Below are 26,821 nucleotides of genomic sequence, written 5' to 3'. Positions count from 1 at the left end.
GAAGTAGCACTTTTTATACTTAAGCAGTTTGAGAAGCTTGAATTCCATTCTCTGATTGGCATTCAAGTAAGCCCTGATGTTCTTTCAAAATGAAAATTAGAAAGACTTGAAGCTTATCATTCTCTAGAAGAAGCTCTGTCTACTTTAGGCATTTGCAAAAGTCTTACACAATTCGGGATTTCATGGCTGCTGTGAGCTGTCCAGCTTCAGTCAGATTCTGTATCATCAGGGAAGGTTCCCTGAGGAAGTCTACAGTGAAAGGGTAGTCTTGTCCTTCCTCAAAGTTAAAGTAAAATATCTCAAGCCTGGAGGGTCACCATTGCTGTGCTCAGGCAGGAAGGCTGAAACACACATTGCACTTATCTTCTTGGCAAGTACAAAAGTGAAGGTACACAATTCACATTTTTCTTTGCCTACATGGTGTGCATGCCTTGCAGTTTCATTGGTGTTACAAGCATCAGTGGATTACATCTCTGAGGCATGAACTTGACAGTATTTCTTCTTGGCAGTTGTGAGATTGTCCCCTGAACCTCTCTCTCGGTTTCTGATACCATTAAGGACTTGGGGATTTTATGCAGTCTGTCACAGGAGAGTCTTGCTCCCAGTATTGTAGTGTGGTAGCCTGTTATCCTTGTGACAGTGAGCATTTTTTGCTCAAGAACATACTTTGGTCTTGCACTTTATTTTACAGACTGGCCAGATACAGATGTGAACATTTGTTTTGGATAATTTCTATTGGAAAATAATTCTAGTAATTCAAAGAAGGTGAAATGGATAATGTGACATTTTAACAGTAATGTTTGTTCTCTTTGCCTGTTGGGTTACTAGATTCATTAACTGCCTTCTCAAGACAAGCTCCATGTGTAGGATTTACTCTGCCTGGCCTCTCATGTTCCAGCTGTACTGGCATGAAAGGATAATGTGCAGACTCATCTACTTCCCGAAATGCCGCGCTTTCGTTCTTCTCTCGAGAGTGTCACCTGCTCAGGCATTATCCAGAATTAGATCTCTGCACATCCTGTCTTCCTTGAGAGAAGATGCTGGCCACATTTATAACTCTGAGCAGTGGTTTTTTTCAGGATCTGCTAAGTGCATTCCTGTAGGGATTTCCTTTGATGAGGAGATAGGGCCATTGCAAAGCTTAATGAGCATTCTATGCTAGTTATCCACATCTGAGTGCCATTGCCTGCTAATGAGGCTCTACTGGAGCCAGCTGGCCTATTATGTGAAGTTCTTTTTCCTGTCATTTTGCTGTGAACATAACTGATAGAAAAAATACCTGAACTTCCCATATATATTTGTCCTGTCCTTTTATTTGTGGGTGTGAATGTCAGAGGGCTAGGCTCTGCAAAATCAGGGATAAGCCTGTACATTTTTGAATGTCCTGAAAGATGTTCCATCCTCTGCCTCATTGCAATTCCAGTTTGCAAAATTGGAGGCTCTTTTTCACCTCTTGGGTTTGAATTTCCACATAAATGCTCGTCTTTTATACAGGCTTCAGTCCTTGTTAAAGCCCAAGTATTCTTCAGAGTGTCCTTTTAAACTTCTCTTGGTGCTGCAGATGTGGTGCCTCAATTGTGGAATCATTTATTTTAAGAAATCAATAATTATTTCTCAAGACTGTATCTTATATAGACATGCAGGTATTGTTGAAAGCCTTTCTTTGATAATGGTTGTCTGTTCTGTTCTTCTAACAGTGCTCCTCTACCTGCTCCTTGAAATGTTGTCCAAAAGGAGGTGATCACTGTAGAGAAGCCTGCAGGTTCTGGACTCTCAAGCCAGTGGACCCACTGAATGCAGATTTTCACTTTTTAGTTTCCTTTATTTAGTTTCACACTTAGACTGGCACATTTTCTATATCTGAGTTTCAGATAACCAGCCCTGAATGGTGGAGTTGACTGAAGTTACACAATGCAGATTACAGTTAATATAGCTCTCTCTCTCTCTCTCTCTCTCTATCTATCTATTTCTCATTGTTACCCCACAAACCCTGATCTGTAACTCTTCCCAGAGAAACCCTGAGAAACTAGTTGCGCAAATATAAATTTTCTATCATAATTTCAGTGCTATAGAACCAGTTCCAGGGTAGCTCACTACCAGCTGTCCCTTAGTGCTAAGGAAGATGAGCAACGGCACTGCATTCTGGATTTAAGCACATGGAACTCTTTTCATGCTTGTCTTTAACACAGTATTGGTCAGTATTTCTCTGGCAATTGGAAAGACTGGTCTGTAATGATGAATCTCTAATTTTTTTTTTCATACTTGAATTTTGACCAGCTTGAAATTATTTTATTAATTTCTTACCCCTGTAAGAAATTAATAAAATTGCTAGTTAAAGTTTGTTCCATTTGCCTGATCTGTGACCACTGAAGTTTTTCTCAGGATGCTTACTTTACACTTAAGGATTTTTTTTCTTAATGAATGATTTTTAAGGGAATTTGTAAGAGAACAAACTCTTAAGTGTTTGTAAATGGTCCAGTACTATTTTCGTGCATGTAGACTTAAGCATACGAAGTTTGTACTTAATAGCATCAAAAACTGTACAAGTCATTTGGTAGAGTTTTTAGTCCCTGAATAATGAGAACTTGATCTGAAGAGAAATTCTGTGCTAATCTTGATGAAGTATTTCACCTCTTTATGAACCATCATGTTAATATTTTCCTTCTTTTATAAGTCCCATGGCCTCCTGTGTTGAGTGTGTCCCCCTCCAAAAGGCTGCTGGCACTGAATACTATCAGATTATGTGTGGGTTTTCTGTTTCTCTCCTGCTTTTTATGCTGGGGAACTGTTTTGAGATTTCTGGTGTTGCAGCCTGTGTTTTTAGTTGCTGTCTGGGTGAATAGTAATTTCTTTTGCAACTCCTGTATCAGATATGATGGTGAGATTATTATGTGTCTTCATAGACATTTCAGAATAAATGTTATAAAATAATGCTGGTGTTTACTTTTAACTATATTTTAGGTATTTTTTTAAAGTAAAATTTGCAATAGGATGTTTTTCACAAATCAATTGTAGTCATCTCTAAAGGAAACGTCAGTGGGAGCGTGGATAGTAGAATTCTGGTACTGTTTCAACCTATTGAAACTTTGAATGCTGTTTCCTTTAAAATAAAAACTGGTTTGTTTCTTGCTAGTTAGAATAAATAAGCAACTCATTTACCAATTCACTTAGGATAAACCAACTTTTTAACACAGGGCAAGTGGCTGAAGAGGGAAACTGAATTGCATGCCATCAGCTTAGTGACTTGAAAACTTACCTTGTGCTCTCTGTGTCAGTTGTAATTTTCATACATGATATTAAGGAACTAAGGTGATACGGTTCTGTATTTTGCAGAGGAATTCCTGGGAAGAAGTGTGGAACAGTCATAGTAACAGCAGAGGAACTAGGGTGTTGCAGAGTAAGTGTGCTCATTGCTTTCCAAAAATAGCATGAAAATTATTTTGTGATTTACACTGCACTGGATTGTTAATGGTATAACTTACAAATTTGCATTTTGTGATTTATGTAAGAAGTTGGAATACTGTTTTCCTTTAAGCTGCTCTTAGTTTTAGAGAGAAGAAACAGAAAGAAGCAGAAGCCAATGCTCAGTATCTCTTGCATTCTCTCTAATGCTCCTTCATGTCCTCACTCTCTCACAGTCTCTTGCAATGTCTCAGCAGCTGTCACGTACTTGATCTTCTGGATTTTTGTATTTTATCTAAATTTTTTGCAGCTTATATTCAGAATGTCAATGAGTTCTGGAATCACTGAATTGCTGAGGTTGGAAAAGACCTTGGAAGATTGTTTAGTCCAATACTGCTGCCCCTCTTAGGGCTCTGTGCAGTTGGATTTCGAGTCCAAGCAATCTCCACAATTTCTCTGTTACAGCTTTTTAGCACACTCAGAGTGAAAAGGCTTTTCCTTATATTTAAGTGAAATTTGTCACACTTCAAGTATGTACATATTGCAGCCTTTTCTTCCTCTGGTTGCCACTAACCATAGGCTGTTTATTCCCTAGTGTCATGTACTTACACAAATTGGTAAACCTCCTGTTTTCCAGGCTAAATAATTTCAGCTCTCTCTGCCTTTCCCCAGATGAGAGATGGTCCAATCCCTTAATCATTTTAGTGATGCTTTTGGTGGAATTGCTTCAGTATGTTTGTGTCTTCCTTGTACTGGGGAGCCTAGAACAGTGCTCCAGGAATGATCAGTGCTTCAGGAGTGGCCTCACCAAAGCTGAGTCTCTTCCTTCAACTTTCTGTCAGCACTCTTAGTTATGTAGCCCAGCAGGCTGTTGGCCTTTGTTGCCAAGGGCACATTGATCAACTTGGTGTCCACCAAGCCCCTTCAGTCCTCTTCTGCCAAGCTGCTTTCCAGCTGCTTGGCCTGCAGCCTGTCCCCATGCATAGGGTTTTTTTCCCTTCATATGCAGTACCTGCATTTTGCTCTGTTGAACCCCATGAGGTTCATATTGGTTAGTTTTTCCAGCCTGTACAGATGTCTCTGAATGACAGCAGTATAAACTGCTATTTCTAGTTTTGTCTTGTTTGCAAACTTGCATTGGGTCTACTCCGTACATCATCCAGGTTATTAATGAAGATGCTCAGCATTCTTGGCCCATTTTTGATGCCTTGGGTACACTGCTAGTGACTGGTCCCAGGTGGACTTTGTGCCATTCAGTATGACCCTTTGAAGCCCAGCAGTTCAGCCATTTTTCGATGTCCCTCACTGTCCAATTTTCTACTCTATAATTCATTAGTTTGTGAGCAAGGCTTCATGGGAGACACTGTAGGCCATGCTAAGGTGAAGAATAAACGTCCACTAGGCTCCTCTCATCCAATCAGCCACTCATTTTGTGAGGAAAGGATTCCAGTGGATCAGGCATGAATTTCCCCCTTGTAAATCCTTTGTGATGTCTCTTAGCCACCTTCTTCTTTTTCATGTGTTTGCATATGTTTTCCAGGATTTTTTGCTCTATCATCATCTCAGGGTTTGAGATAAAACTGGCTTGGATCCTCTTGCCCTTTCTCAAAGACACAGGAGAACTTCCTCTGAACATCATAACTTTATAGAGGTAACTGAAAGTGGCCCCACAGTAATATTAGACAACTCCATCAGCACTCTCAGGTGCATCCTACCAAGTCCCATGGACTTCTGTGTGTCTGGTCTGTTTCAAATGTTCCTTTCCTGGTCCTCCACTATCAAGCACAAGTTATCCTTGTTCCAGACTTTATCAGGTCTGGGTTTCAGGTGTCCCAAAAGTCTCGAAGGCAAATCTTAGCAGTAAGGTAGAAAGCTATGAGAAAGACATAGAAAGACATAGAAAAGCTATGAGAAACCTGGACCTTGAAATGTCCTTTGTCACCTGGTCTCCTGCCCCACTCAGTGGTGAGCCCACATTTTCTGTCATCATCCTCTTGTTGCTGTTGCACCTCAAGATCTGTTTATGGAACAATCTTCCAGCAGGCCCTGCCCCAGTTAGCTGGTGAGTCTGCTGCAAGTTTATCTTTGCATTTACAATCCTTTTCTTGTTCTTGACTTTGCCCACAGAAATGACATGTGTGACTTTCAGTTTGCCTGATCACAGCGAAGAAACTAGTATCCATATTTGTTGTCAGGATGTACTTGGTACATTTCAGGCTCGTTTTCTTGAAGGTTTCAGGCTCTTAAGAGCCAGCAGCCATTTGCTTGACAGGCAGTAGGAACAGACAACAACAGGTCTAAGTCACTGAAGGAATGAGGCTGAGTCGTGCCTGACTGGAGTTTTAAAAATTACTTTTAGTATACTTTCCTTGCCTAGGCATCTGCTTCTTTCAGAATGCAGTTTTGGATATCAGGAAATCCTTGAAAAATCCTGAGCCATTTTAGCATAGAAAATTGTTCTTTTTCTGGTGTCCCTACAAAGGAATTCTTGGTTCCAGCCATTCAAACTGCACAATGAAGACATTGCACAAATGTGGATATGTAGAGAGCATTTAGAAGACAGATACCCCCATCTACTTTGTTTTCTATTTGCATAGTTTAGTCAATTTTTTTTTTTTTAGTGTAGTGGAGTGCATGCTGTCTGTAATTTTTCTTTATTACCCATTTCAGGATTCAGTTTTAATGCAGTTTTGTGCAAACAAGCTAGACAAGAAGGACTTCTTTGGGAAATCCGATCCTTTCCTTGTATTTCATCGAAGCAATGAAGATGGCAGGTAGGTGCCTGTTAAGTATTTTTGCTGCTAATCATTAAGCAACTTAATTTTTTACAGATAATATAGTTCTCTTTTTTTTATACTTTCCATATTAAGCTGTGTTTCTTTTATGATGTTTGTTGGACTTCAGTTTGTCATGTTCGGCAGTATAGGAATAAAACTATTGCAACAAATTGTTCAAACATTGCAATTGAGGGTTTTAAGAGGTAAATGTCTCATAAATATTGAGCATTATGACAATTAATTGTAATAAAATAGCTAAATTGTTTTACTTTTGTGAAGATATAGTATGCATTTAAATTAAATAGAATTCTCAAAAAAAATTGTAGATGCAAAATATGCTAATGCTTAGAAATTGTGTTTCGATAAAAACATTTTATGATGCAAATTTAAATTAGGAAGTATCTTTTATCTTTTTGACATAGTTCTAGGAAATCAAATTAAAAAATCCCTGAAATGGAATTTCTGTTTTTTACAAATGGCTGTTTGCTACATTCATGCTTTAATTCATTAAAGTAGACTGATCTCTTCTATTCTACTGCTAAGCCTCGACATGCACTGGTCAACACTACACTCTGCCTTTGTGAGCCTCTACTATCAGGTTAAGATTTCTTGGAAACTCAAAGTCCTCACATCTAACATGTACCAAACCAAAGCAAGTATCATGATACATGATGCTACTTTTCTCTGTAGCTTAACTGGAACAGTTGTTAACCTAAATCTGTTTATGGGTGTGTGTGTCTATTACCTGCTTTTTTTCTCTTGGAGGCAGATGATAGGAACAGTTTCCTGAGTAAACACTGCCTACGTAAAACTGCAAGCCTGGAGGAGTTATGGCTCCTTTGTGAGTGGCATTAAAGTCACTTGTGAAATTTCTCTGGGTATTACTGGGAGTGCTGGCACATGCAGCCTAAAAGTGTAGGTGTTTGGGGCACTAGGAGGACATTCCCTCAAAGGATAACTTTCATTGCAACTGGATGAAGAATTTCAGTAATAATTTCACCAGTGACCGTGTTCTTGTTTTCCTTTGAACAATTCAGTCCCCAAGATGGGAGTTCAAAAGAGGTATTTTAATTTTGCATCATTTAGAGACAGCAGAATATGCAAATAGAGTTTATGAGAGAAGGTGATCATTGAATCTCAGAGAGGCTTACATGTTTTACCTAAGACAGCCCTGGTTAAAAATTCATGGACATAAAATGGAGAATAAAAATCTGAAAGCCATCATTCCCTTGGCTCAGTTTCTTAATCTCTTAGCAAGAGTCAGATCCTCACAAGATTGCTTTCTTTCTGGATCTATGACTAATTCCTGCATGTTACAAGGTCTGTTTAAACTAGTGGGATCGAAACTGCTCTTCCCTGAAACAGTCAATGGTTATAGATCCTGTTGAAGTTTTGGGTAAAAACATTTTAGATTAAGAGTTACTTAGCACTTTAGTCTGTAATCTCTCTCCAGCAGGTCTCTTCAGTCTTCCCTTCCTTCTGATTTCACCATATTTCTTTTTCTTACCTTGTATTTTATATGCACATTGTATGAATGAATGATTACAGCTCCATTCCATCTTCAATGACCCAAAAGTAAATAAATACAAAATGTATTTATATTTTTTGTATCTTTTATTTTTTGTATTAATTGCAGTTTTACAATCTGCCACAAAACAGAAGTTGTGAAAAATACATTGAATCCAGTGTGGCAGGCATTCAAGATTTCTGTCAGAGCACTGTGTAATGGAGACTATGACCGGTAAGATGTAGCTTAAATTTTTTAGCATATACATTTTTCTTCTCCCTAATTCATTTGTTCTTTATTTAATCAACATTTTGAATGGATAATAGGTGTTCAAAAGGATTTTGAAACGATAATAGGTGTTCAAAACTGTTCATCGCATTAAAGAATTTAGAAGAATAAAGCAAATATGCTAAATCTGTAGGAAATGCTAGTGGTGTTTTCTGGAAAAAGCTCTTTGCTCTCTATGGGGTGAATTAGAAGCAGAAAGAAAAGACTAATTTAACGCATGGTCTCTGTGACAAGTGTACACAAATATTTTTTAATGTTTCAATGAGAAACAGTGATGATCTGTTTTCCTTGGGTGACAATGCAATGTCAGAGGCTGCTGATAAATGAAAGTCTTTAAAGTACATAGATCAGTAGATGACAGACACAGAAGGTAGTCATCTTCAGATCTGAAGTTTTCAGTGGTGCCATGCAAAAGGATCTATCTTTAGGTGGTAATAATAACATGTTTTTAATCAACATTTTGCCACTAATAACAAACAAATTAGTTCAGTGGAAATGGGTATTTTTAGACTCCTTAAAAATGGCCATGTTGGTTACTCTTTCACTTAGATGCAATAAAAACGAAGCAATTTTTTAATGAGCATATTCAAATAGAATTTTTTACTTGTATTTGGGTTAATGTGCATAATGCATAAGCAAAATAGTATTCATTAAGCTAGTCTCTGAGCACTGCACTGTTTATCATACTAAAGAAAAATTTTCATAATAATTAGAAAAGATGTTGTGGTGCAGGCATATTGAAATAACTCCAGCATTCCAAATTAAGGGAACTTGAAAGTGTAATAGCACTCCTCAAATAATTTTTGTGTATCTACTGTTGACATGCTTTCAACATGATGTGCCCAGTGAATAAAGGCTCCATGGGACTTCTAGTCCTTCATACAACAATCTTGTTTCAAATAAAGAGGAAGTCATTAGCTCTCAGGTTAATTCAAATTAAACTGCTGATAATCCAGAAAAAACTTCAGAGGTTTGGGGTTTTTTAGTTAGAAAACCCTTCTTTCTAAAGGTAAGGATTAACTTCCTAACATCCACGTGGTGATACATAAAAACACACACCCCAGAGGTCTCTTTCAGATAATGATGGTTTCACAGATAAAGTTTTGGGTGCTCTGGGTTCTGTGATAGATGTGAAAGGCAGGAATAATGTCATTAGTAAAAGTATGTCTCAGTAAATGTTTATACCCGTGCTGGGGAGACTAAATCTTCAGGTAGTACATGCTTCTGAGTGAACTCCGTCCATGTTTTCATTATGGAATGACCAGGATTTGCTTAGTTTTTCTCAAACTGCAATTATACAGTGCTTTAAGACAACACAGGAATGGCATTTCAGTACTGCAATAGTACTTAGTGTCTAATGTCTTTGTTCTTTCTTTCTCTTAGTCTGAGCTTTCAAAAAGCACTTACAGTTATTTTCTGCATAAAAGTTTTAAAACAGATACCCATCTCTAACCTTGGTTATTTTTAAATGAAAGGGTTTTTTTTTTAATATTAAACTAGGAAACCATCCTCTAAACTGTGTCCTTTAAGGTAAAGGTTAAGTTTCAGTGTGTGAAGATTGGAAAGGTCTTTTAATATCTTTCATATCATGCAAAATAGATAAAAGTCAAGTTCCGTCATTAATCCTTTAATATGAAATAAATTTCATATTAAAGAGAGGAGCTTTATTCAAGGACAGATTGCTCTTACTGCAGTTAGCTGTCTGAAGATCCTTCTCAGGAATTTATCTTGATATTCTTAATAATTTATTTTGATAATCTGAGTTTTCTCATTGAGATGATTTTGCTATTTGGACACAGATTTGTAAGACTATTCAAAACTTAAATCCCACTAAACCTTTCATAAATCTTAACTTAGTGGTGTGTTCTGTCCGTCATAACTGGTTTTAAAATGGAAGTAAAATAATGGTTGTCTGGGGACAAAATGTTGTGATATTGCCTTTTTTTGCTGAATTCCTCTGAAGGTGAAAGTAGTTTCCTTTGAAGGTTGAAATACTTAGTAGGATAGGAGGCTTGGAGTTGTTTTTCTCTTTGTTCTGCAGAACAACTTTCACTTTAATCAGTTTTCATTGTAAGGTAACTTAAATCCAACCTGAGTTATGCAAGAGCTATAAAATATAACAAATGGTGTAGTTAAGAGCCTTTAAATTTGAGTTGAAAAGAGGTACATCCAGACAAAGCAAGTCCTTCTTTTCCTATTTTGGAATATCATAAAAAATATGAAAAACATCCAGGTGTGAATTGCTTGATATTTTATTGTATATAACATCAGCTGTTGCTCAGCTTTATCCCCAAAGAGTCCCTTCTTAGTAAAGAAAATGAATCAATATATATTTGACTGTATGTAATTGGAAGAATGAGGAGCAGCTTCCATGGAAGCAAATTACAAAGTAATTGCTTAGATTCTTTTTCCCTCTATTAATAAGACAGCCCTGATGACTTCACTTCATGTGAAACTGTTCTGAAGAATGAAAGTAAGTTACATTGTTGCTTAAAATATGGGAGGTGTTATTTTTCTGTCCCATGTTCAGTTGAGTTTAGGCCAAATAGGATTCACTGCTGCTGGTAGTTGAATTTGCTACATACATGCACTTTCTATAGTAAAAGGAGGTGAACAAAGCTGTGTACTATCTCTACCCTCATCTATCTTTCCTGTTTCAGCAAGGATGTTGATGATCATATGCTCTGTAGTATTTGCGTTTTAGGAAATCCATTCTTGAAGTATGTGAAATATGATTGATCTTTACTTGGGAAATGTCTGGTTTTTCCTTTTTATCTGTTTCCCAGTCATCCCTGAAGCAAGGTTAGAGCTGCCCTCAAGGGTTCACTTTACTCATAAGGAAACAGTTCCTAAAAATTTTGATAATTTAAGGTTTAAAGAATCATTTATTTTAAAAACCACAGAAAATTCAGAGCATCAGCAAGTAAAAATAAGTTGGTCAAACTTCCAATGTGTTTAATTGTTTCTTTAGTTTCCACTGTATTTAGCTATTGATTTATGAAGAAGCATTGTGTATCCTGACAGGCTATTTGCTGCCCCATGAGAAATGACTGAAAAATTTTGCTTTTTGGATTTGGCACAATTGATGCACCCCTATGCTATTAATCTTAAAGGCAATCTGGTTACATATTTAACATTTTAATAGGGTTGTGTTGTTGTTTTGGTTTTTTTTATTTTAGGACAATTAAAGTAGAAGTATATGACTGGGATAGAGATGGGAGGTAAGACATATTTTCTGTTAAACTTAAGGGTTATTCCTGCATGAATATACACATTGCAAAACATATAAATATTTAGTGTCCAGCATAATATTAGAGAAATTTAGTTATTTGTCAATACTTAGAGGTACAGGTACTGCAAAAAATTCTGCTGTGATACAGCTCTCTGTTTTGGAGTTGTGGTAAATACTGATGCATTAGCCTATTTCAAACCTGCTGTGTGTATATTCATCCATGGAACGTGATAAAATGCACGTGCCTGCAATGGCTACTCGTGGTGGTCTGAATATTGCAGTGTATTGCAGTTCATTACCTTAATTTCACATTGGGTCTGAATGTTCATTTCCATGTCTGTCTTCATCAAAATGTTATTGTAAACTCAGGAGTTGGAAGGACCTGAGTTTTGTATAACCCACTTGGAAGAGGACAGTGGAATATACGTGGAAATTCTCTTGCTAAATTCAGGAGGGATCTCTGTTATTCTTAAGAGCTGTGAACCCCAGTGTACTGGCTGTACATTTTTTTCTGAAGAAATTAACTTATCAAATTGCCTTTATTTTGACAAACAAAGTACAATTATTGTTTAGCACAATGGATTGATACCTCTTGTTCCTTTAAAAATGTTTGAGCTTATATCTTCATACTTTGATTAGAACCTGTGTTCATAAATCTTGGTACTAGAACTGAAATTTAATACAGTAATATGTTTATTTCCATTTATCTTTAAGTTGGTCTGTCTTAATTATTTCCTATTAATTGTTACTTATATTTTAAAATATATGAATATGCACTTGCAATTTGATTTTTAAAAGCATATTATTTATTTTACAGTAATGTCTTTAATACAACCAAAGCAATTTGCTTCAAGTAATATAGATAATGATATTGTGCTTCTGTGGCAATGTCTTGTAATCATAGTAGGCAAATTTATCCTGTGCTACTGTTCATTGCCTTGCTGACAAGATCCAAATGCCTATTCAGCTTTCTTGGGTTATAATTTTGTCTTTTTGGTTTTCCATCATGAAGCCTGTTGATTTACAAGCATTCTTATCTCACATTTACCCTCTATGAATACCTGCCAGTATAAATTCATCCTTCTTGATTAGATATTCCCTGGAGAGAAATAACATTTATACATAACATATTCCAGCAATTGAAATAAGTGTCTTTAAATTTAAAAAGCCATACTAGCAAAAAATCGTTGCATCCCTGTTAGAATTTCTATTAACTTTTTTTTTCTCAATAAGATTTGGCAAATCCTTAAAAATTTTATATGTTTGTGTATAAACCACATTTTTAAAAAAAAAATCTAGCAACGAAAAGTTAAATTGTATTGCCACATTAATAAAAAACAAGGATTATATTTTATCAAGGTATCAAACCCCATGTGCTGTATCACTTTATCCAAAATCTGTAAGATTAAAAAGAAAAGGAAGAAATCTGACAAAGAACACTAAGTAACTGCCAGTCTGAGTGAAATCTTGAACATACTGTGGATTTTAGGCAATCATTAGCCTCTCCAGTCTGAAATAGTTTCAAATATTATCTGTGTTAGCTCACATCACAATCTGAATACCTATAAAGTTAATATCTAAAAAACAAAAAGTGAAGGATACCATTTACATGTTTTCCTTTTTATTCTAATGGTATGATTTTTTTTCCTGCTTTTTGCTTTCTGTCTATTTTGAATTTAGAAGCACAGAGAGCACTGACATCTTTAATGTAACATTCCTCTGAAAGATGACATAGAACTCATCTCATGTGACTTTAGACAATGCAAAAATCAGACAAGTAGATTGAACTATTCATTTAAGCTACTTCAGTGGCTTACAGGGTAAAATGGTCTGACTGAATCCACCCTACCTGGAATAAATTGCCAGCTGGTGGTGCCTAAAAACCTACATAGTGATCATAGCAAAACCAGAGTGCTTAATTTAACTCTGGCATTGCCAAGTATATCTGAAATGAATCCTATTCAAGAGTCACTCTTAACAATTTTTTGTACAACTCTGCTGTTCCTCAGTTTATATTAATTTCCATTTGTGATGGACAGTTTTTTAAGCTGCTGTTACAAGAGCTGGACACTTCACCACGCTGAATCTGTTTGCTCCAGAGATGTGCAGACTGGGCAGGACCGATCTTTGAAAGATTGCCTGCTCTCCAGATAGCAAAGCAAGTTATTCTGAATATTACAGGCTGTTCTGCAATCAGGAAGACAAAATTATGGTGCATATACTTGATTTCTGAATCATGGCTTGACTGGATTTTGACTTCCTGAGTCTTGACTAAGAAATTTTTTTCCCTTTTCCCCATTCTGTGTTACCCGTGCTTTGAAAAATAGAACCATGGTGCTTTGGGTTGAGCTTCTTCCTTTATGTTCCTAAACTATGTTGTTGGAGTAATTGTAATGTAATTGTCATGATCATATTGTTGTCATCAAATAGCTCTTGTTTATTGTCAAATATCACACAATACTTCTTGACAAAAAGTAATACATTCCCTTGGTAACATTAACACTATTGATTATTAAATATCCTTTGTGTCAAACCAGTTTTTGCATAAAAGTTGCATAAAAATTTTTGCATGAAATTGTCAAAATTTGAACAACTTGTTCTGATCCCTTTTATTGCTTCTAAGAGCTGTGAGAAACCCCAAAATATTTTATGCTATAAGAAGTAACAAAAGTTGGTTTTGTTACTGGGCCAGTTGTTTAACAGTCACATTTTTAGGGTTTTTTATTGAGTGTCCTTATATATGAAGCAGACAGATCTAACAGAAGGAAAAAAATAAGATAGTGCACAACTTCACATCAGCAATACTATGATGTTTTAATTTCTCTCTAAAAGCTTTCTCATTTAATTTCAGAAAAAATATCACTTAGCATACATGTTGCAAAAGTCATTTCACAGTCTTGACATTTATGAACTGTTACATAGAAAAAGAGGGGGGTGAGTTATAAAGCTGTAAATATTGTCATGCTAAGCTGGGGCCACAGAAGCATTCATCTGAGAATGTCGATACTGCAGAAGAGATTGTAAATTTCAGATTCTAAGCTCTTCCACTTTATTTTTTGTTCTTTATCTTCCTTATCTGGCTAGATAGTTGATTTTTAAATTCTTGCATTTTCTCCTTATTTATTGGCATGCTTCTGATTATGATTGTCCTTTCCTCTGCTGGTTTTTTTCCTTTAGGTAATAAAAAAATTCAAAGTAATACAGTTTTGAAAGTGATTTTCAGCACTTCAAAACACAGGGCTAAAAGTGGAAAACCTAGGGAGATGGGCTTTAAGGTAATTTTGTGTGCTAGGACTGTCTGGTTCAGTGTTCTGATATGCCACTCATGGATGAAAGTTTGGGAAAATTTGATGTTAGGCAGGCAAAGAGAATGAGTACTTTGGATTCTCAATCCAGAGACTAATGAGGAGATCCATTTGCTGAAGTGTGATGATTAATATTGGAATATTTCCTTAATGACTTATACATCTGGCAAAGGCATATTTTGTCCAAAAGTCACTCAGCCTTCAGAGCCAGCCTAGTGGTGGCCTGTGCATCCACCTGAATGCCCAGTGTAAAGATCCTAGCTGATGCTCTTCTAAGTGCAGAGGGCTCTGAGACTGGTTAGGTATGCCCATACCTTTGCAACATGATTCATCAGAGGAATCACATCTTTCTAGCTCAGGTCTTGTCAGTGGTTGGATATAGCCATAGGGAAAGGAGCCTTTCCAGTGTCTCTTAGAATTACAGGAGCAATTACTTTTAAGCAGTACATATTCTTTTGCTCCCCAGGGACAGTCCTGTCTGGCATAGCTCATGTTTCTTGTTTGCTGCAGCATGTTTGTAGGTAGTCATTGAACTGTTGTTTGAATTTCTGCCTTAAATATACAACCTGATTTGAAAATGAAAGGTTAGAACTGTTAGGAAAGGGAAAAGTTCCATTTTAAGCAATGTGTATTTTTCTCCAGTGCCATGGTTACCCAAGGTTAAATACACCTTGTGGATGCTTTTTCCATTCCCTGCTTAAATAGTCCTTGCAGTCTGTAGAGCATTTAAGCAGACATATACTTCCAAAATACATTTCTTAAGAAAGTCTTTGTTTTGGAAGCAATTTGTTGATCTCCTAGCTGAAAGGGGAGTGTTTCATGTGAGGTGGTCCCTTTTGGATCTGGGTAATGAGGAATATCTTTAACATAGAGTATTTCTCAAGCGCTTTGCTTATTTTGTATCAGCATGAGGACTGAACCTTTTAGTTGTTTGATTTACATATTTTTTGAATTCATGCTGATTTCAGAAAATGAGATTTATATTTGAGGGGTTTGTTTTTTGTTTAATTTAATTATGAATAAAGCAAGAAAGAAATTTCATGTTGCTGTGGATTGTTTCCATTTTTCATCTTACAACATTCCGATTTATTTAAATTTGATTTTAATATTTATAGCTTAATTAGAACTGTGCTGAATTTCTTAAAAACAAGTTTTGCAAGTCACAAAGTCATAAAACTTTGAATTTCTATTGTAGTTTACCATTGGAGGGAAGGTAAAACAGTTAGCTTCATAGCTCACCAGGTGTGGAGGCAGAGTGTAGAGGAAATACAATGCCTTCTTAGGGCACAGCTGGGAAAATCTGGAGCAGCAGTGGGGAAAGTTCAGCTGGGCAGAGCAGAGAATGGGAGCAGAACTTGTGACTGCTGGGAGCTGTGCAGTTGGGGCACTGAGCCCTGCAGCCCTTCCATGCCAGGTGCCTGTCTGGGTTGCAAACCTGCAGCTCGGTCACATCTGGCAGCCCTGTGGGTTCTGTGCCCCTGCTCCCTGAGCCTGGGCACCTTCCTCAGGGTGCTTCCCCTGCCACAACCCCCTAGTGCTCACAGTGGCTCCTGGGCAATGTGCCAGCCCCTGCTTCTGCATTGGCAAAGCAGTTTTTAAAACTTGAATGGCAGCACAGGAGTGCCAAATGTATTCCTGGAGCAGGAATAGAGTTTAAAAGGAGAAGCTTGATAACCTCTGCTTTATTGTTAGGTTGAGATCTGCTTTCCAATAATACCATAAGCTGAGTAACCTCAGTGAATTGCTTTTCTCTTCCCAGATGGGAAGACAAAGGAGCTGAAATAAGCTTTGGCTCTCCCCCTTAAATGTTCAATGTCATGTTACACAGATTGGGAGGACTGGTCTTTTCTGGTTTTAATTACTCCTTTCTTGCTTTCAGTAACTCCCTGTTTCTCACATAGCCTCATGCACAGTTCGGAGTCTGTAGTGCCAGTGGTCATCCACTGAGGAAATGGTGACAGTTTTTGGCAGCCTGCTCTGTTTTTTCAGGTTCTGTAAACTTACATTTGGGCCAGTCACTGATTTACAACATAGTCCTCATTGTGCAGCTAAGTTAAGCAAAAGAAATCAAAAAGATTTAAGCTAATACTTTCCAACTCTAAATTTGCATTACACAAAACAGAGGGAGTAATAACGATTTTTAAGCAAATTATATCTGTTGCCATTACTTGTTTTTGGGTGTCAGTTCATATTGGCTTTGTGTCTCTTTTGCATTAATAGATAAAATACATGTTTAAATTCCTAAATGTTGTGCATGTGATTTAAAATCTTATTTTTCAAACAGCCATGATTTCATTGGAGAATTCACAACAAGTTACAGAGAGTTGTCGAGAGGGCAGTCTCAGTTCAATGTTTATGAGGTAAGTATTGTGAGTATTTACTCACTCTCAGGAAATAAATGAGAAAACAACAATGGAAAACACTGAAAACAATGGAAAGCTATTTTTGCCACTAATGAGAAGGCAAGCCTGTGTGGCTATAACCCTTTTTTTTTTTTTCCTTCTGCACGGTGTGCAGGTCTTTGGTATTCCTTAAGGTATCCTTTAATTGGTCTCAGACTACTGCCATTATACTTCAGTATTATCATAGTCCTAAGATAGGTGGTAGCAAATATAATGGTTTAGGTAAGCACTAAAGAAATTAGGGAAGGAGGGTGCTCCAATTATGTGCTGCACTTTTATTTTGAAGATGAGCGAGCAAAGGTGCTACTGTGCAGAGCAGGACAAAGATAACTGAAAGCCATGGCTTTTTTCTTATTTAGAGCCAAGATCAACCCCAGAGTTACAGTAAGTTATAGTAGTTTCCTGTGAATAGTGTCATAATACAGATTACTGTGTGCAGTGAAAACGTCCTCTCCTGTTGTATCTCTGACACAAATCCTACCCTACCAGGAGTATCCTGTCATAACATCTTAAGTAATTTTTCAGTTTCTTAAATATAGTGTCAGTATCATACTCCTGGCAACAGCGAACATTTCCTGAGCAGCTCATGTTTGCCTCCCCACACTGCACTCCTGCAGACTTGGGTACTGCTCCTACTTGCTTAGTCTGTACAGTTATCAGAACACAAGATACTGGGCAAATTCTTTTCTAAACATTTTGCTTTTACAAACTAACCTTAAGCAGGTAGAGAAGTTTCAGTGAGTGTCCCATATTTAAAGATGAGGAACCTTGCTGGAGCCACCTCTTTGCAATTGAGCTTTTTTTATAGGTTCATTATAAGTCATGTAGCTTTCTGGGTTCCTGCTGGGATGTAAAATTTTCAGAGTCTCAAAAATGTTGTTTAATTGCTGAAGTTATCTGAAATTTGAAAAACAACCCTATGTAAGTATTATAATCATTGTAGTACTATGAATTATAGGAGAGAAACAAGCTGTCATTCAAGTAATCTTTGCTTCCAAGTATATGCCTTGTTTGCCATGATATTTCACTCCAAGCTCTAGTGCAGTTTCTTGCAATTCCTAAGAAGTCAATTGCCAAGTTACCTGAAGCAGAAAGTTCAAATGAATCTTCTCTTTGGCATTTAATGTCTGCTGGCAAGCAATATGCTGCTAATTCAGGCCTGACCATTGAATTCTGGAGAGCAGTGAATGCACTGCCACAGGGCAGACAGACAGCCTGTTACCTTCATCTTCTTCTTCTGGGCAAATGTCAGCAGGAGTCACTTTCTGACTAAAATTTTGGTTCAGCAAGAATTGCTGCATTGTTAATTGCCACCATTACACAGGCTTGGTCTATTGCTCATCAGACACTGTTAAATGGAGGGGCAGGAGCTACTTGGGATTTTTGAAGAGTTAACAGGCTTTTATGTGTGTAAAGGAGTAAAAGCTTGGCAGAATATTTACTGTATAACATCAGTGTGGCATACTGGGGGAAAAGAGGGACTCACTTGTTTAGCATGTTTGGGAAGACTTCAAATCATAGTTTTCTCTTTCTGCCTTGCATTTCTCAACTGTTCTGTGTTGTGCAAGGAATAGGATCTTTAAATGTAATTTCATTTTGGTTGGGGGAGAAAATCTTTGGAAGACAAGTATTACTAGTTTGCCCATTTTCAGGCAAAATTCTTTAAATATTTTATACCAGATAAGTGACTAAGATTTCAATTGGGAATGTTTTCATTCCTTATCATTTGCAGAACATCTGTGAGTAGTTTACAGTAAAACTTGGCAGTAAGCCATAAGGCATTGAATTTCCTAGATATGTAGGAGATAGTTGAATGACCTAATTAACAAAATCGTGTTTTGCTTCTGATTCCATGTGTATTTCTGGAAAAGCAGGAGTACATCTTCATGTGTATGTAACAAAATTAACTGAGACTTGCCTTTTGTAGGTATTCAGGAGGGAAAAAAATTATTGGTGGCTACAGTGAGAAATTTTATGGCCATGGGTTCCAAACATTCAAGAAAACTGTTTAATGCTTTGTAGTCTAGCTCCATGATGAATCTTGGTATGGGGAGTGCACTGAGGCCCCCCCAAACTCCTGTATGTAGTCAGGTGGTAATCTTCAACATTTTCATGAAATTACCTATTTCATGAAACTTGATCTTCCTGTCAGCAGATCCTGTCATTGCACCAAGTACAGAAATTGGGACTAGAACAGCTCTGGTGTTTCTCAGGTGCTGTGAGGAGCAGATGGAAAAAGATTAACTGGATTGTGAGGAGATGAATTGTTAGGTGACAAAGTAGTGACATTATACACTGAAACATAGGATCAGGAATGCAGAACAATGCAGAATTTTGGGAAAATTCAAAGAGTGTTTTACTGAGCTCTCAGATATAATGAATGTTCTCACCTCTGTTGCCCCATCCCTTATTTTCAAATATGAGTACCAGCACTGGCTCCCTGGCAAGTACCATGAAGGTAAATTCACTGGTTTTCAACATGCACTGAAAATAGAGTACTTTCTGCATTGAAAATACCTTACACTTATCTTTATATTGAATCATACTGCTTTAATGTTTGTATCTGTGTTTCTAGGTAATAAATCCAAAGAAAAAAGGAAAAAAGAAAAAGTATGTTAATTCTGGAACAGTAAGTAAATGTATTTTATGTTATGGGATGTTTTTCTTCTTGCTTCAAAGAGAATGTAGTTGACTTGTAATTTAACAGGATATTAGAATAGAACTTTCTGTCAAGGCCACAATTACAAATCTATTTACTTTTACACAGCATTTATTTTCAGACGTTTTTTAATTTGTAGGGTTTGATATAAAATTTGTCCAAATGTGCTGTCAAGTCGCCAGTGGTTTTCAAAATAAGTTCTACAACAATTTCAGTCAAATAATTGAAACTATTGGAAACTGAAAACACTTTTTAATTTTTATCTGAAACATACCTGCACTTTTACAAATAAATTTTCTTTTAAAATGTATCTGCTGAGTTAGCATTGTTAAAAGCTAGTATGCTTATCATGGCAAAATGAAAAAAAGTCAACAATTTTTATTACCAATTGGTGTTTGCAAGTTTATTTTGAAAGATCTGTTAGTATTGTTTGGAATGAGAATTTCTCTTTTTTGATTTGCATTCCATGTTCTGTTTTTATGTTTATGAACCATTTGGTAGGAATGCAATGATTTCCATTCAGCACTTGCTCCGCTTTGATGTCCTGGCATCCATGATGTTCACACCATCATTTACAAAAAGTGAAGATAAATTTTGAGGGTTGGTATATTGGAAAACCTAATCAGTTATGAGAGTTGTTTTTTGTAAACACATCCACCATGTGGGTTTTTTCCACATGAACAGTTCCACTCTTGAGCAGAGCTCAGTAGGGCTATTTTCATGCAGAAAAGTAGCCTTCAAGGAATGTTTTGACATTCTTACTTTCTTGTCTAAGTCTGTTTATCAGTGAGAAAATAAACACTTCTTTTTCCTTTGCTTTAAATTATGAAAAATTGGCAAAAGCAGCTTGCCGGCTAAAATTTACCATGCAATATCTAATTCATTAGGTAATTTATTCTTTGCTAACATATTCCTTTTACTAAAATCTACCATGTTAAAATCAAGTTCTATTTCATTAAATTAGTGAGTGAGAAACTTATGTAAAGTGGTTGTTTCCAACCAGTGCTAAATTTTAGGTATGAAATCTGGCATAGGGTACAGAAGGGCAAAAAAATGTATTTTCACATTCAATTTTCATTTTAATTTTGGTTTAATCTAATTTAACATCTTCACAAGTATCTGTCTGCATTTGGAAAAACATATTTTACTCATGTTTGAACAGGCAAAATCAACTGTGTCTTGTTCTTTATTTCCAATTACATCAAAATTTCCAATAAATGGTTGGTAGCAATTTTCTTTACTTTTTTCCTTCTTCACCCTTTCTTTTCTTTTTCCTTCTCTTCTGTTGGTTTTGTAAATTTTTTTGATATCAAGTCATCTCTGTCCCCATTTGCCCTTACTTCTAGGAGTCCTTCAGGCTTCCCTTCTGCTTCTCCACATGGTCACTTTCTTATGTGTTTGCCTGCAGTTTTGTTTTTCTTGTCCTCATCATTTACCCTAGATATTCTTTATCCTGCAAATTTTTAAATTTTCATTAATAGGAGGTAGATTTTTGGAGAACTTAAAGGGGATATAAATAATTGACTGCTATCTCACTAATGCCTTTAAGGACTATGTACATACAGTGCATATCTCAATTTATTATTACTTAAGGGGTCATTTTGAACTCAGGCAATCAAATTACATACTAAGCAGAAGTGTTTCAGAATACATGGTTAGTTTTAAACAAAGCCTAATAGTGAAATAAAAAATTCCCTGCATAAAACTTGAAGCATTGGTAGTCATTGCCTATATGTAAGTAAGTACTTCAGTACTTTGGGAGTTGTTTGTTTCCAGTTTTTGACTTCTAAAATCAGATGCAGTGAAAATACTTGCTTAAATTAAGTAGGAACAAGAGAACCAGCTGTAAGAGCAGATCAACCATTAATATTACTGTGTCCAGTGGGAAAATGCATAGAAATTTTGGTCTTTTTTTGCAAGGCTATGCTACTAATAATAGAACATTGCTGTGGTCTTCTGTTCTCAGCTAGAAGGGCAATTTGGTGATTTTAAGCTTAGCTGTTCACTCAATCACAGAGAACTGTGACAAAGGAAGTTGGATAGAAGACAGAATTACTACATGTAATCTCATTCAAAGTTTACAACATAGGAGTATTTTCCATTTTTATATTTTGCTGCCAATGGACACAAAATTTTGTGATGATTTCCACTCCCTTTTTATTCCTTGTATCTTTATTCATGGATTTGCTCTGAGTAGTTACTTAAGCAGTTTTCACTGCCTGCTTGCTGCACTTATATAATGAGAGAATTTGTGTAAATAAAATTAAAATTTTTAATTCTTTGTTTCATAAATATTGCACAATATATGAAGATCTTAAATGCAGGATCTTATACGTCTGTGACTTGATTGCTGAAAATGCCAGTAACACCTTTAGATTGCTCTGTGTTTTGGATCTCTGTCATTTCTGAATGATAAAATCTGGGACTGCTGAAATTTCTTACCGTTGCATTTTTATATCTGTACAGATATATATGTATACATATACATACATACATACATACATACATACATACATACATACATACATGTGTGTACACATACTACTTTAAATTTTTTTAATATATTTCCTGTATGTGTATACTTTACTAGATTTTTACATTCTAGGCTTGCATCAATATTCAATACTGCCTTTAATGTGAGATGAGTAATTTTATAAATAATTGTAATTAAGTTCTTTAAACAGTGTTGAAGTGCTCATGGAATAGATGCATTATCTATACCCTGTAATATTTAATTGCAGGTGTAGTACAGAGAAATCAGAAAACATGTATGTGGTAACCTGCTCTGGAATACAATCTTCTGCCCCTTGCCTTCTCCTTAAATAGAAAAAAGAAGGCAATTGTAGACTTCTCAACCTGTCTCTTCCCTTTCAAGAGCTGCCTACTGAAATTATTTAATATCTTTTTTAATCTTCTTTTTTCCCTTAATACTGTAGGAAATTACGTCCTAAGGACAGAGCTTGAAAAACACTGTGCTTATGTCTCTACTTGTTCAGCTGGGAAACACACAATTCATGTCTGACTCTCTTTTATTTGCTTTCAGGTAACATTGCTTTCCTTCCTAATTGAAACAGAAGTTTCATTCCTTGACTATATTAAAGGCGGGTATGTGATTAGCAACAAACCTTTCTTGTTTTCACAATTTGTTTATGGCTCTCAGTAGCATCTGTAAGGAGCTCATTATTTCCTCATTTTAGGGGCTGTACTTTCCTACATAAAGCAAGCAGACAGTTACTAAGTTAACTTAGGGGACTTTTCTCATACTGTTGGAATTGGACTTGATACTAAAACACTGAGACAGAGTGAATTCTGATCAGCCAGAGAAAATTTGATTGAACAAAAGGGAATTACATATGTATATTAAATTATTAAAATGCTGCCTATTTCTTCTAATTATACTAAGCTTTGGTGTATTTATTATATATATTATATATAATATCATATATATATTATATAGTATATTGGTATTTATTTAGAGCTTTTACTCTTCAAAGGCATTTTTTCAATACTAATTAAAATTTATAACACCATTGATTTCTCATTTATTGTCATTTTTTTCTAAAGAGAAGTAGAGACAGCAGTGTCAAATGTCTTACCCTAGAATATGCCTGAAAATGGGACCAAATCTGAAAAATTCCTGGCTCTTAACATACCTTCCAGATTAATCTCTAAACTAATGGAAATTTATTATGCATTCCTAGGCACTTATTTTTTGATTTTTGGGCCATAAAGCCTGCATATACATTCCGCATGGTTTTGAGAGCATTGATTACCTGTGAAGAAACAAGTTCCATTTTTTTGGGTTTTTTTTGAAGTCTTTAACCAGAGTTCAGTGGAAATAAAAAAAGTCTGTGCTGTGTTTTGACAGTACTACATAGGGCTTTGCCTTTGGTCCCAGAGTGGCAGTCCTACATTCCTGCTGGGGACTTGGACAGAAGTTGAAAATGGCCATCCATCCATATTTACTAGAAATTTCTATTGATTGAAGTCTGTGTATGCACAAATGCATGAAGAAACAGTCTTGCCTCTAGTGCAGCTGTTTCCTTTGAAGTGTGCTGTACAAATGTGCCATGACCATCCTATTCCCCATTCATTCAAAATTCATCTCTACAGAAGGAGCAAGTATAAGGAACTGAGGAGCTGAGGTTTGTGTGTAAATTTGAAAAGAAAATTTTATAGGGGCTGCTTATGTAATCTTTCCAGGGTGGTCTGTCACATTCCTCACTGAGATGTTACAGTGCAAGTATATCTCATTAACTGCAAGCCAGAGAAGACTTGTGATATTAATGAATTCCACTTAAACTTTTTTCTGCTCGTTTTCCAAAAAAGTAATATCATTAATTAGAATGCTCTTTGTTTAAATGTATGAACAGTAATACTTATTTAATTATTTTATATAGAATCTTTTTTTAGTGATTCATACAAATTTATTTCTATGTACATGCCAGTGAAAACTGTCGAAGTACTTGTGTAAAACCTTACCTTTCTTTCTGCAACATAGGCAGTTATGTAAACATGACATGAGGCTCATGTCAAGAGGTTCAGACTCAGTTATTTTCTAGGCTTCTCCCTTCCTTTGTTTGTCTCATTTAATATGACAACATATCAGTTAAAGTCCAATTGAGAAATATTTCAAGGAAGGGGAAAGAGAAGATTTTGTCATTAATCAGTCTGTTTTCCCATCATGTCCTCCAAAACTGGGGTTTTTTAAGTTCCCTGTTTTTCTTCCATTTAGATAGGCAGGAGGTAGAAAGCACTGATTCTGCAATAGGCACCATTGCATATTTGCTCTTCCATAAATGGGTGCTAATAAAATAACTTCATGTTCAAAACTTTCATTGTAAATCATTTAAGGTGTTTAGAATTAATGGAGGTTTCATGGAAATCTTGACAGCTTTAACAAATTATAATTACAGTATTTATTTATGGTTTAAGTCTGCATCTGTTTAATTGGGATATTCCATTACCAGTATCATCTATATGACTGTTGTTTTCTTAAAGAACTTTGGAGAATGAAATAGAGGTTTGTCCATAAACACAGATATTTTTTACTCTGTAAGACTGGATTTTATAGCAGTATGGCAGAAAAGAGGAGGATGTCTCTTTTGCATCTGAATATTACATCAAATAGCACCTCCTTAATAGCTGACTTTTCTTTACATCTTGATACTCAATCACATATTTTGCCACACCAACCTTCCCACATTTAAAGTAAGTATGTTGTGCTAAAAATACTGTATATTTCAAAATCACATTTCTCCTGCTGCTTAATCCAGCCCCCAGTTAGTAACATATTCCTATCAAAACCCCTCCAAATATATGAATAAGTTCAGCAGTGTAAGGGATACAGTCTTGGAAGGGAATGCAATTGAACTGACAGGAATGGGATTTTTTTTTTACAAAAAAGATATTTCTGTGCAGATGTTTCTACCTGTTTTGACTTATTGGAAAAGGTAGTGAGCTAGTTCTTTGTAAATCAGTAAAATTCAGGAACTGAATCCTTTTGCAGCTGAAATATCTTGTCATCTCTTCTGTCCTGGATTAGTGGAAGATAAGAGGGAATGTTTTCCTCCATCATGTTAAAAGCCTTACCTTCCTCCAGGTCTTTAGAAATGAACACCCATACATTTTTTGGATTCAGAAGGATTTGGTCACATATTTTAACTGAACTGTATTGAATCATTGATGGTCAAAAGGGAAATTCAGATCTCCTCTCATGACAGCTGTTTTAATCCAGGCAGTACACTATCCTCTGTAATGGGAGGCATATTTGCTGTTCACAGGAGGCCTGGCATGAGAAAGTTACAAAGCAAGGGCTGCCATAGCTAAGTATTTTGGAAGCTTTGCTATTTGTTTCCTGTATCCTTGGAGACTATCAAGGACTAATAAAACTATGTAAGAGGAAGATCTTGAAGAGACTTTATTGGAAAAATCTTCTGTGTGTTGTTACAGCATTTGGCTCAACAAGCATCTGCAAAGGGGAAATTATAAGTGACACTGGGGGTTTAGATGCCATGGAGAGGATGCAGCCTCTTAGAATTAGTTACTCTGACAGCTCTCTTGTACAGTTCTGTGCAGTAAGTGGTCCTCAAACCTTCAACTGCTCCCCCCTGCTGACAGACCAGCTGGTTGTCATTCTGAAGCTACAGGGAATCCATGATTCCTTCCAATGTACTGCTTAAAAAACCATAATCAAACCTAGTCAAAAACTACATTCAGGCTTAATTTGTTCCCTTATGTATATCAGTACTGATGGAACTCATATTAAAAATGACAGGTTTCACTTTGCTCTCTCTTTGGTTGTGAGGTGAGGATTACTGTTCCTTTAAAGATACTTTCTTAATTTCTTGTGTTATATAGGAAGATAGATAGGGTAAAATCACCTGTCACTTAAAAGTAGATCATGTATTTCTATGCCAACTAAATTGTAGCAAAGTGGTAGGGATCTATGCAGCACTGAATCCATAAGGCACATAACTCTCTTTTGGTATTCCACCTCAGCTGGGAGAGGACATCTTGCATGACCAGGGTTAAAATGTGTCCAAGGGAAAATCAGTATTACTGTTAAAAGGAATTAGTAATATTTATGGAAGTTAAGTTCTTACTAATTATTTATTTGGGATTTTTAATAAACAATGAAAAAAAGAATGATGTAGTCAAGTAACTGTTTTCAGTGTGTTAATAAGTTAGTGTTGTGTAGCCCTTGGCTTGAACCTTATATAAGAGTATTTTCAGTGTTTATTTCCTCTATTAAAAGTCAGTGTCCTACAGTTTGTCCACAAATGATGTTACCATCTCTTGTTTATTTTTCTTCATAACAGTACTACTATTAATAAGATTTGTGTTTGCTTTTTCTGCAGAACCCAAATCAATTTCACAGTCGCTATTGATTTCACAGCCTCCAATGGTAAGAACAAAAATAAACATCTTGTGTGTGTTTGTGCTGTGCCCAGTTTTAAGTGCACATATGTGTGTGTTTGTAACAGTGTTCAGCTGGCACTGCCTGGACTTGGGATTCCATTTTGCCAAGCAACAGATGAGAGGCCAATTCCTGTCTAGGAAAGCAGGACAAACAGAACAGATAAAAGTTGGAAAAGCTACCTATAAAATTTAATAGCCAGAAGCCATTTGCAAATATTTGTGTAGTTTTTATTATTATTCCTATTATTGTTTGGTTTTTTGTGACTACTGGGAGAAAACTTAGAAGAATCTATTGAGAAGGGCCAAATAGTTCCAGGGGGAGTGAGGC

At 36.1% G+C, this 26,821-nt stretch overlaps 1 protein-coding gene across 6 annotated transcripts in view; it reads left to right on the top strand.

Moving 5' to 3' along the window:
• CPNE8 (copine 8) overlaps positions 1-26,821 on the top strand; it is a 69,052-nt gene that overhangs the window by 26,061 nt on the left and 16,170 nt on the right. For 2 of the 6 annotated variants that reach the window (XM_059847308.1, XM_059847309.1), the window contains 8 exons: positions 3,334-3,397; positions 6,073-6,176; positions 7,816-7,920; positions 11,154-11,195; positions 16,796-16,871; positions 19,489-19,542; positions 22,616-22,677; positions 26,433-26,479. In XM_059847308.1, the coding sequence (XP_059703291.1) occupies positions 3,334-3,397; positions 6,073-6,176; positions 7,816-7,920; positions 11,154-11,195; positions 16,796-16,871; positions 19,489-19,542; positions 22,616-22,677; positions 26,433-26,479 (554 nt within the window). Of the gene's footprint in view, positions 1-3,333; positions 3,398-4,953; positions 5,054-6,072; positions 6,177-7,815; positions 7,921-11,153; positions 11,196-16,795; positions 16,872-19,488; positions 19,543-22,508; positions 22,678-26,432; positions 26,480-26,821 lie in introns of those variants that run through there. The other 4 variants (XR_009486612.1, XM_059847312.1, XM_059847311.1 and 1 more) reach the window with 4 other exon arrangements.

Source organism: Haemorhous mexicanus, chromosome 5 (genome assembly GCF_027477595.1).
Source record: "Haemorhous mexicanus isolate bHaeMex1 chromosome 5, bHaeMex1.pri, whole genome shotgun sequence".
Taxonomy (NCBI): domain Eukaryota; kingdom Metazoa; phylum Chordata; class Aves; order Passeriformes; family Fringillidae; genus Haemorhous; species Haemorhous mexicanus.
Note: the sequence above shows the minus strand (reverse complement) of the source record. Positions and strands in the feature narration are given on the sequence as shown.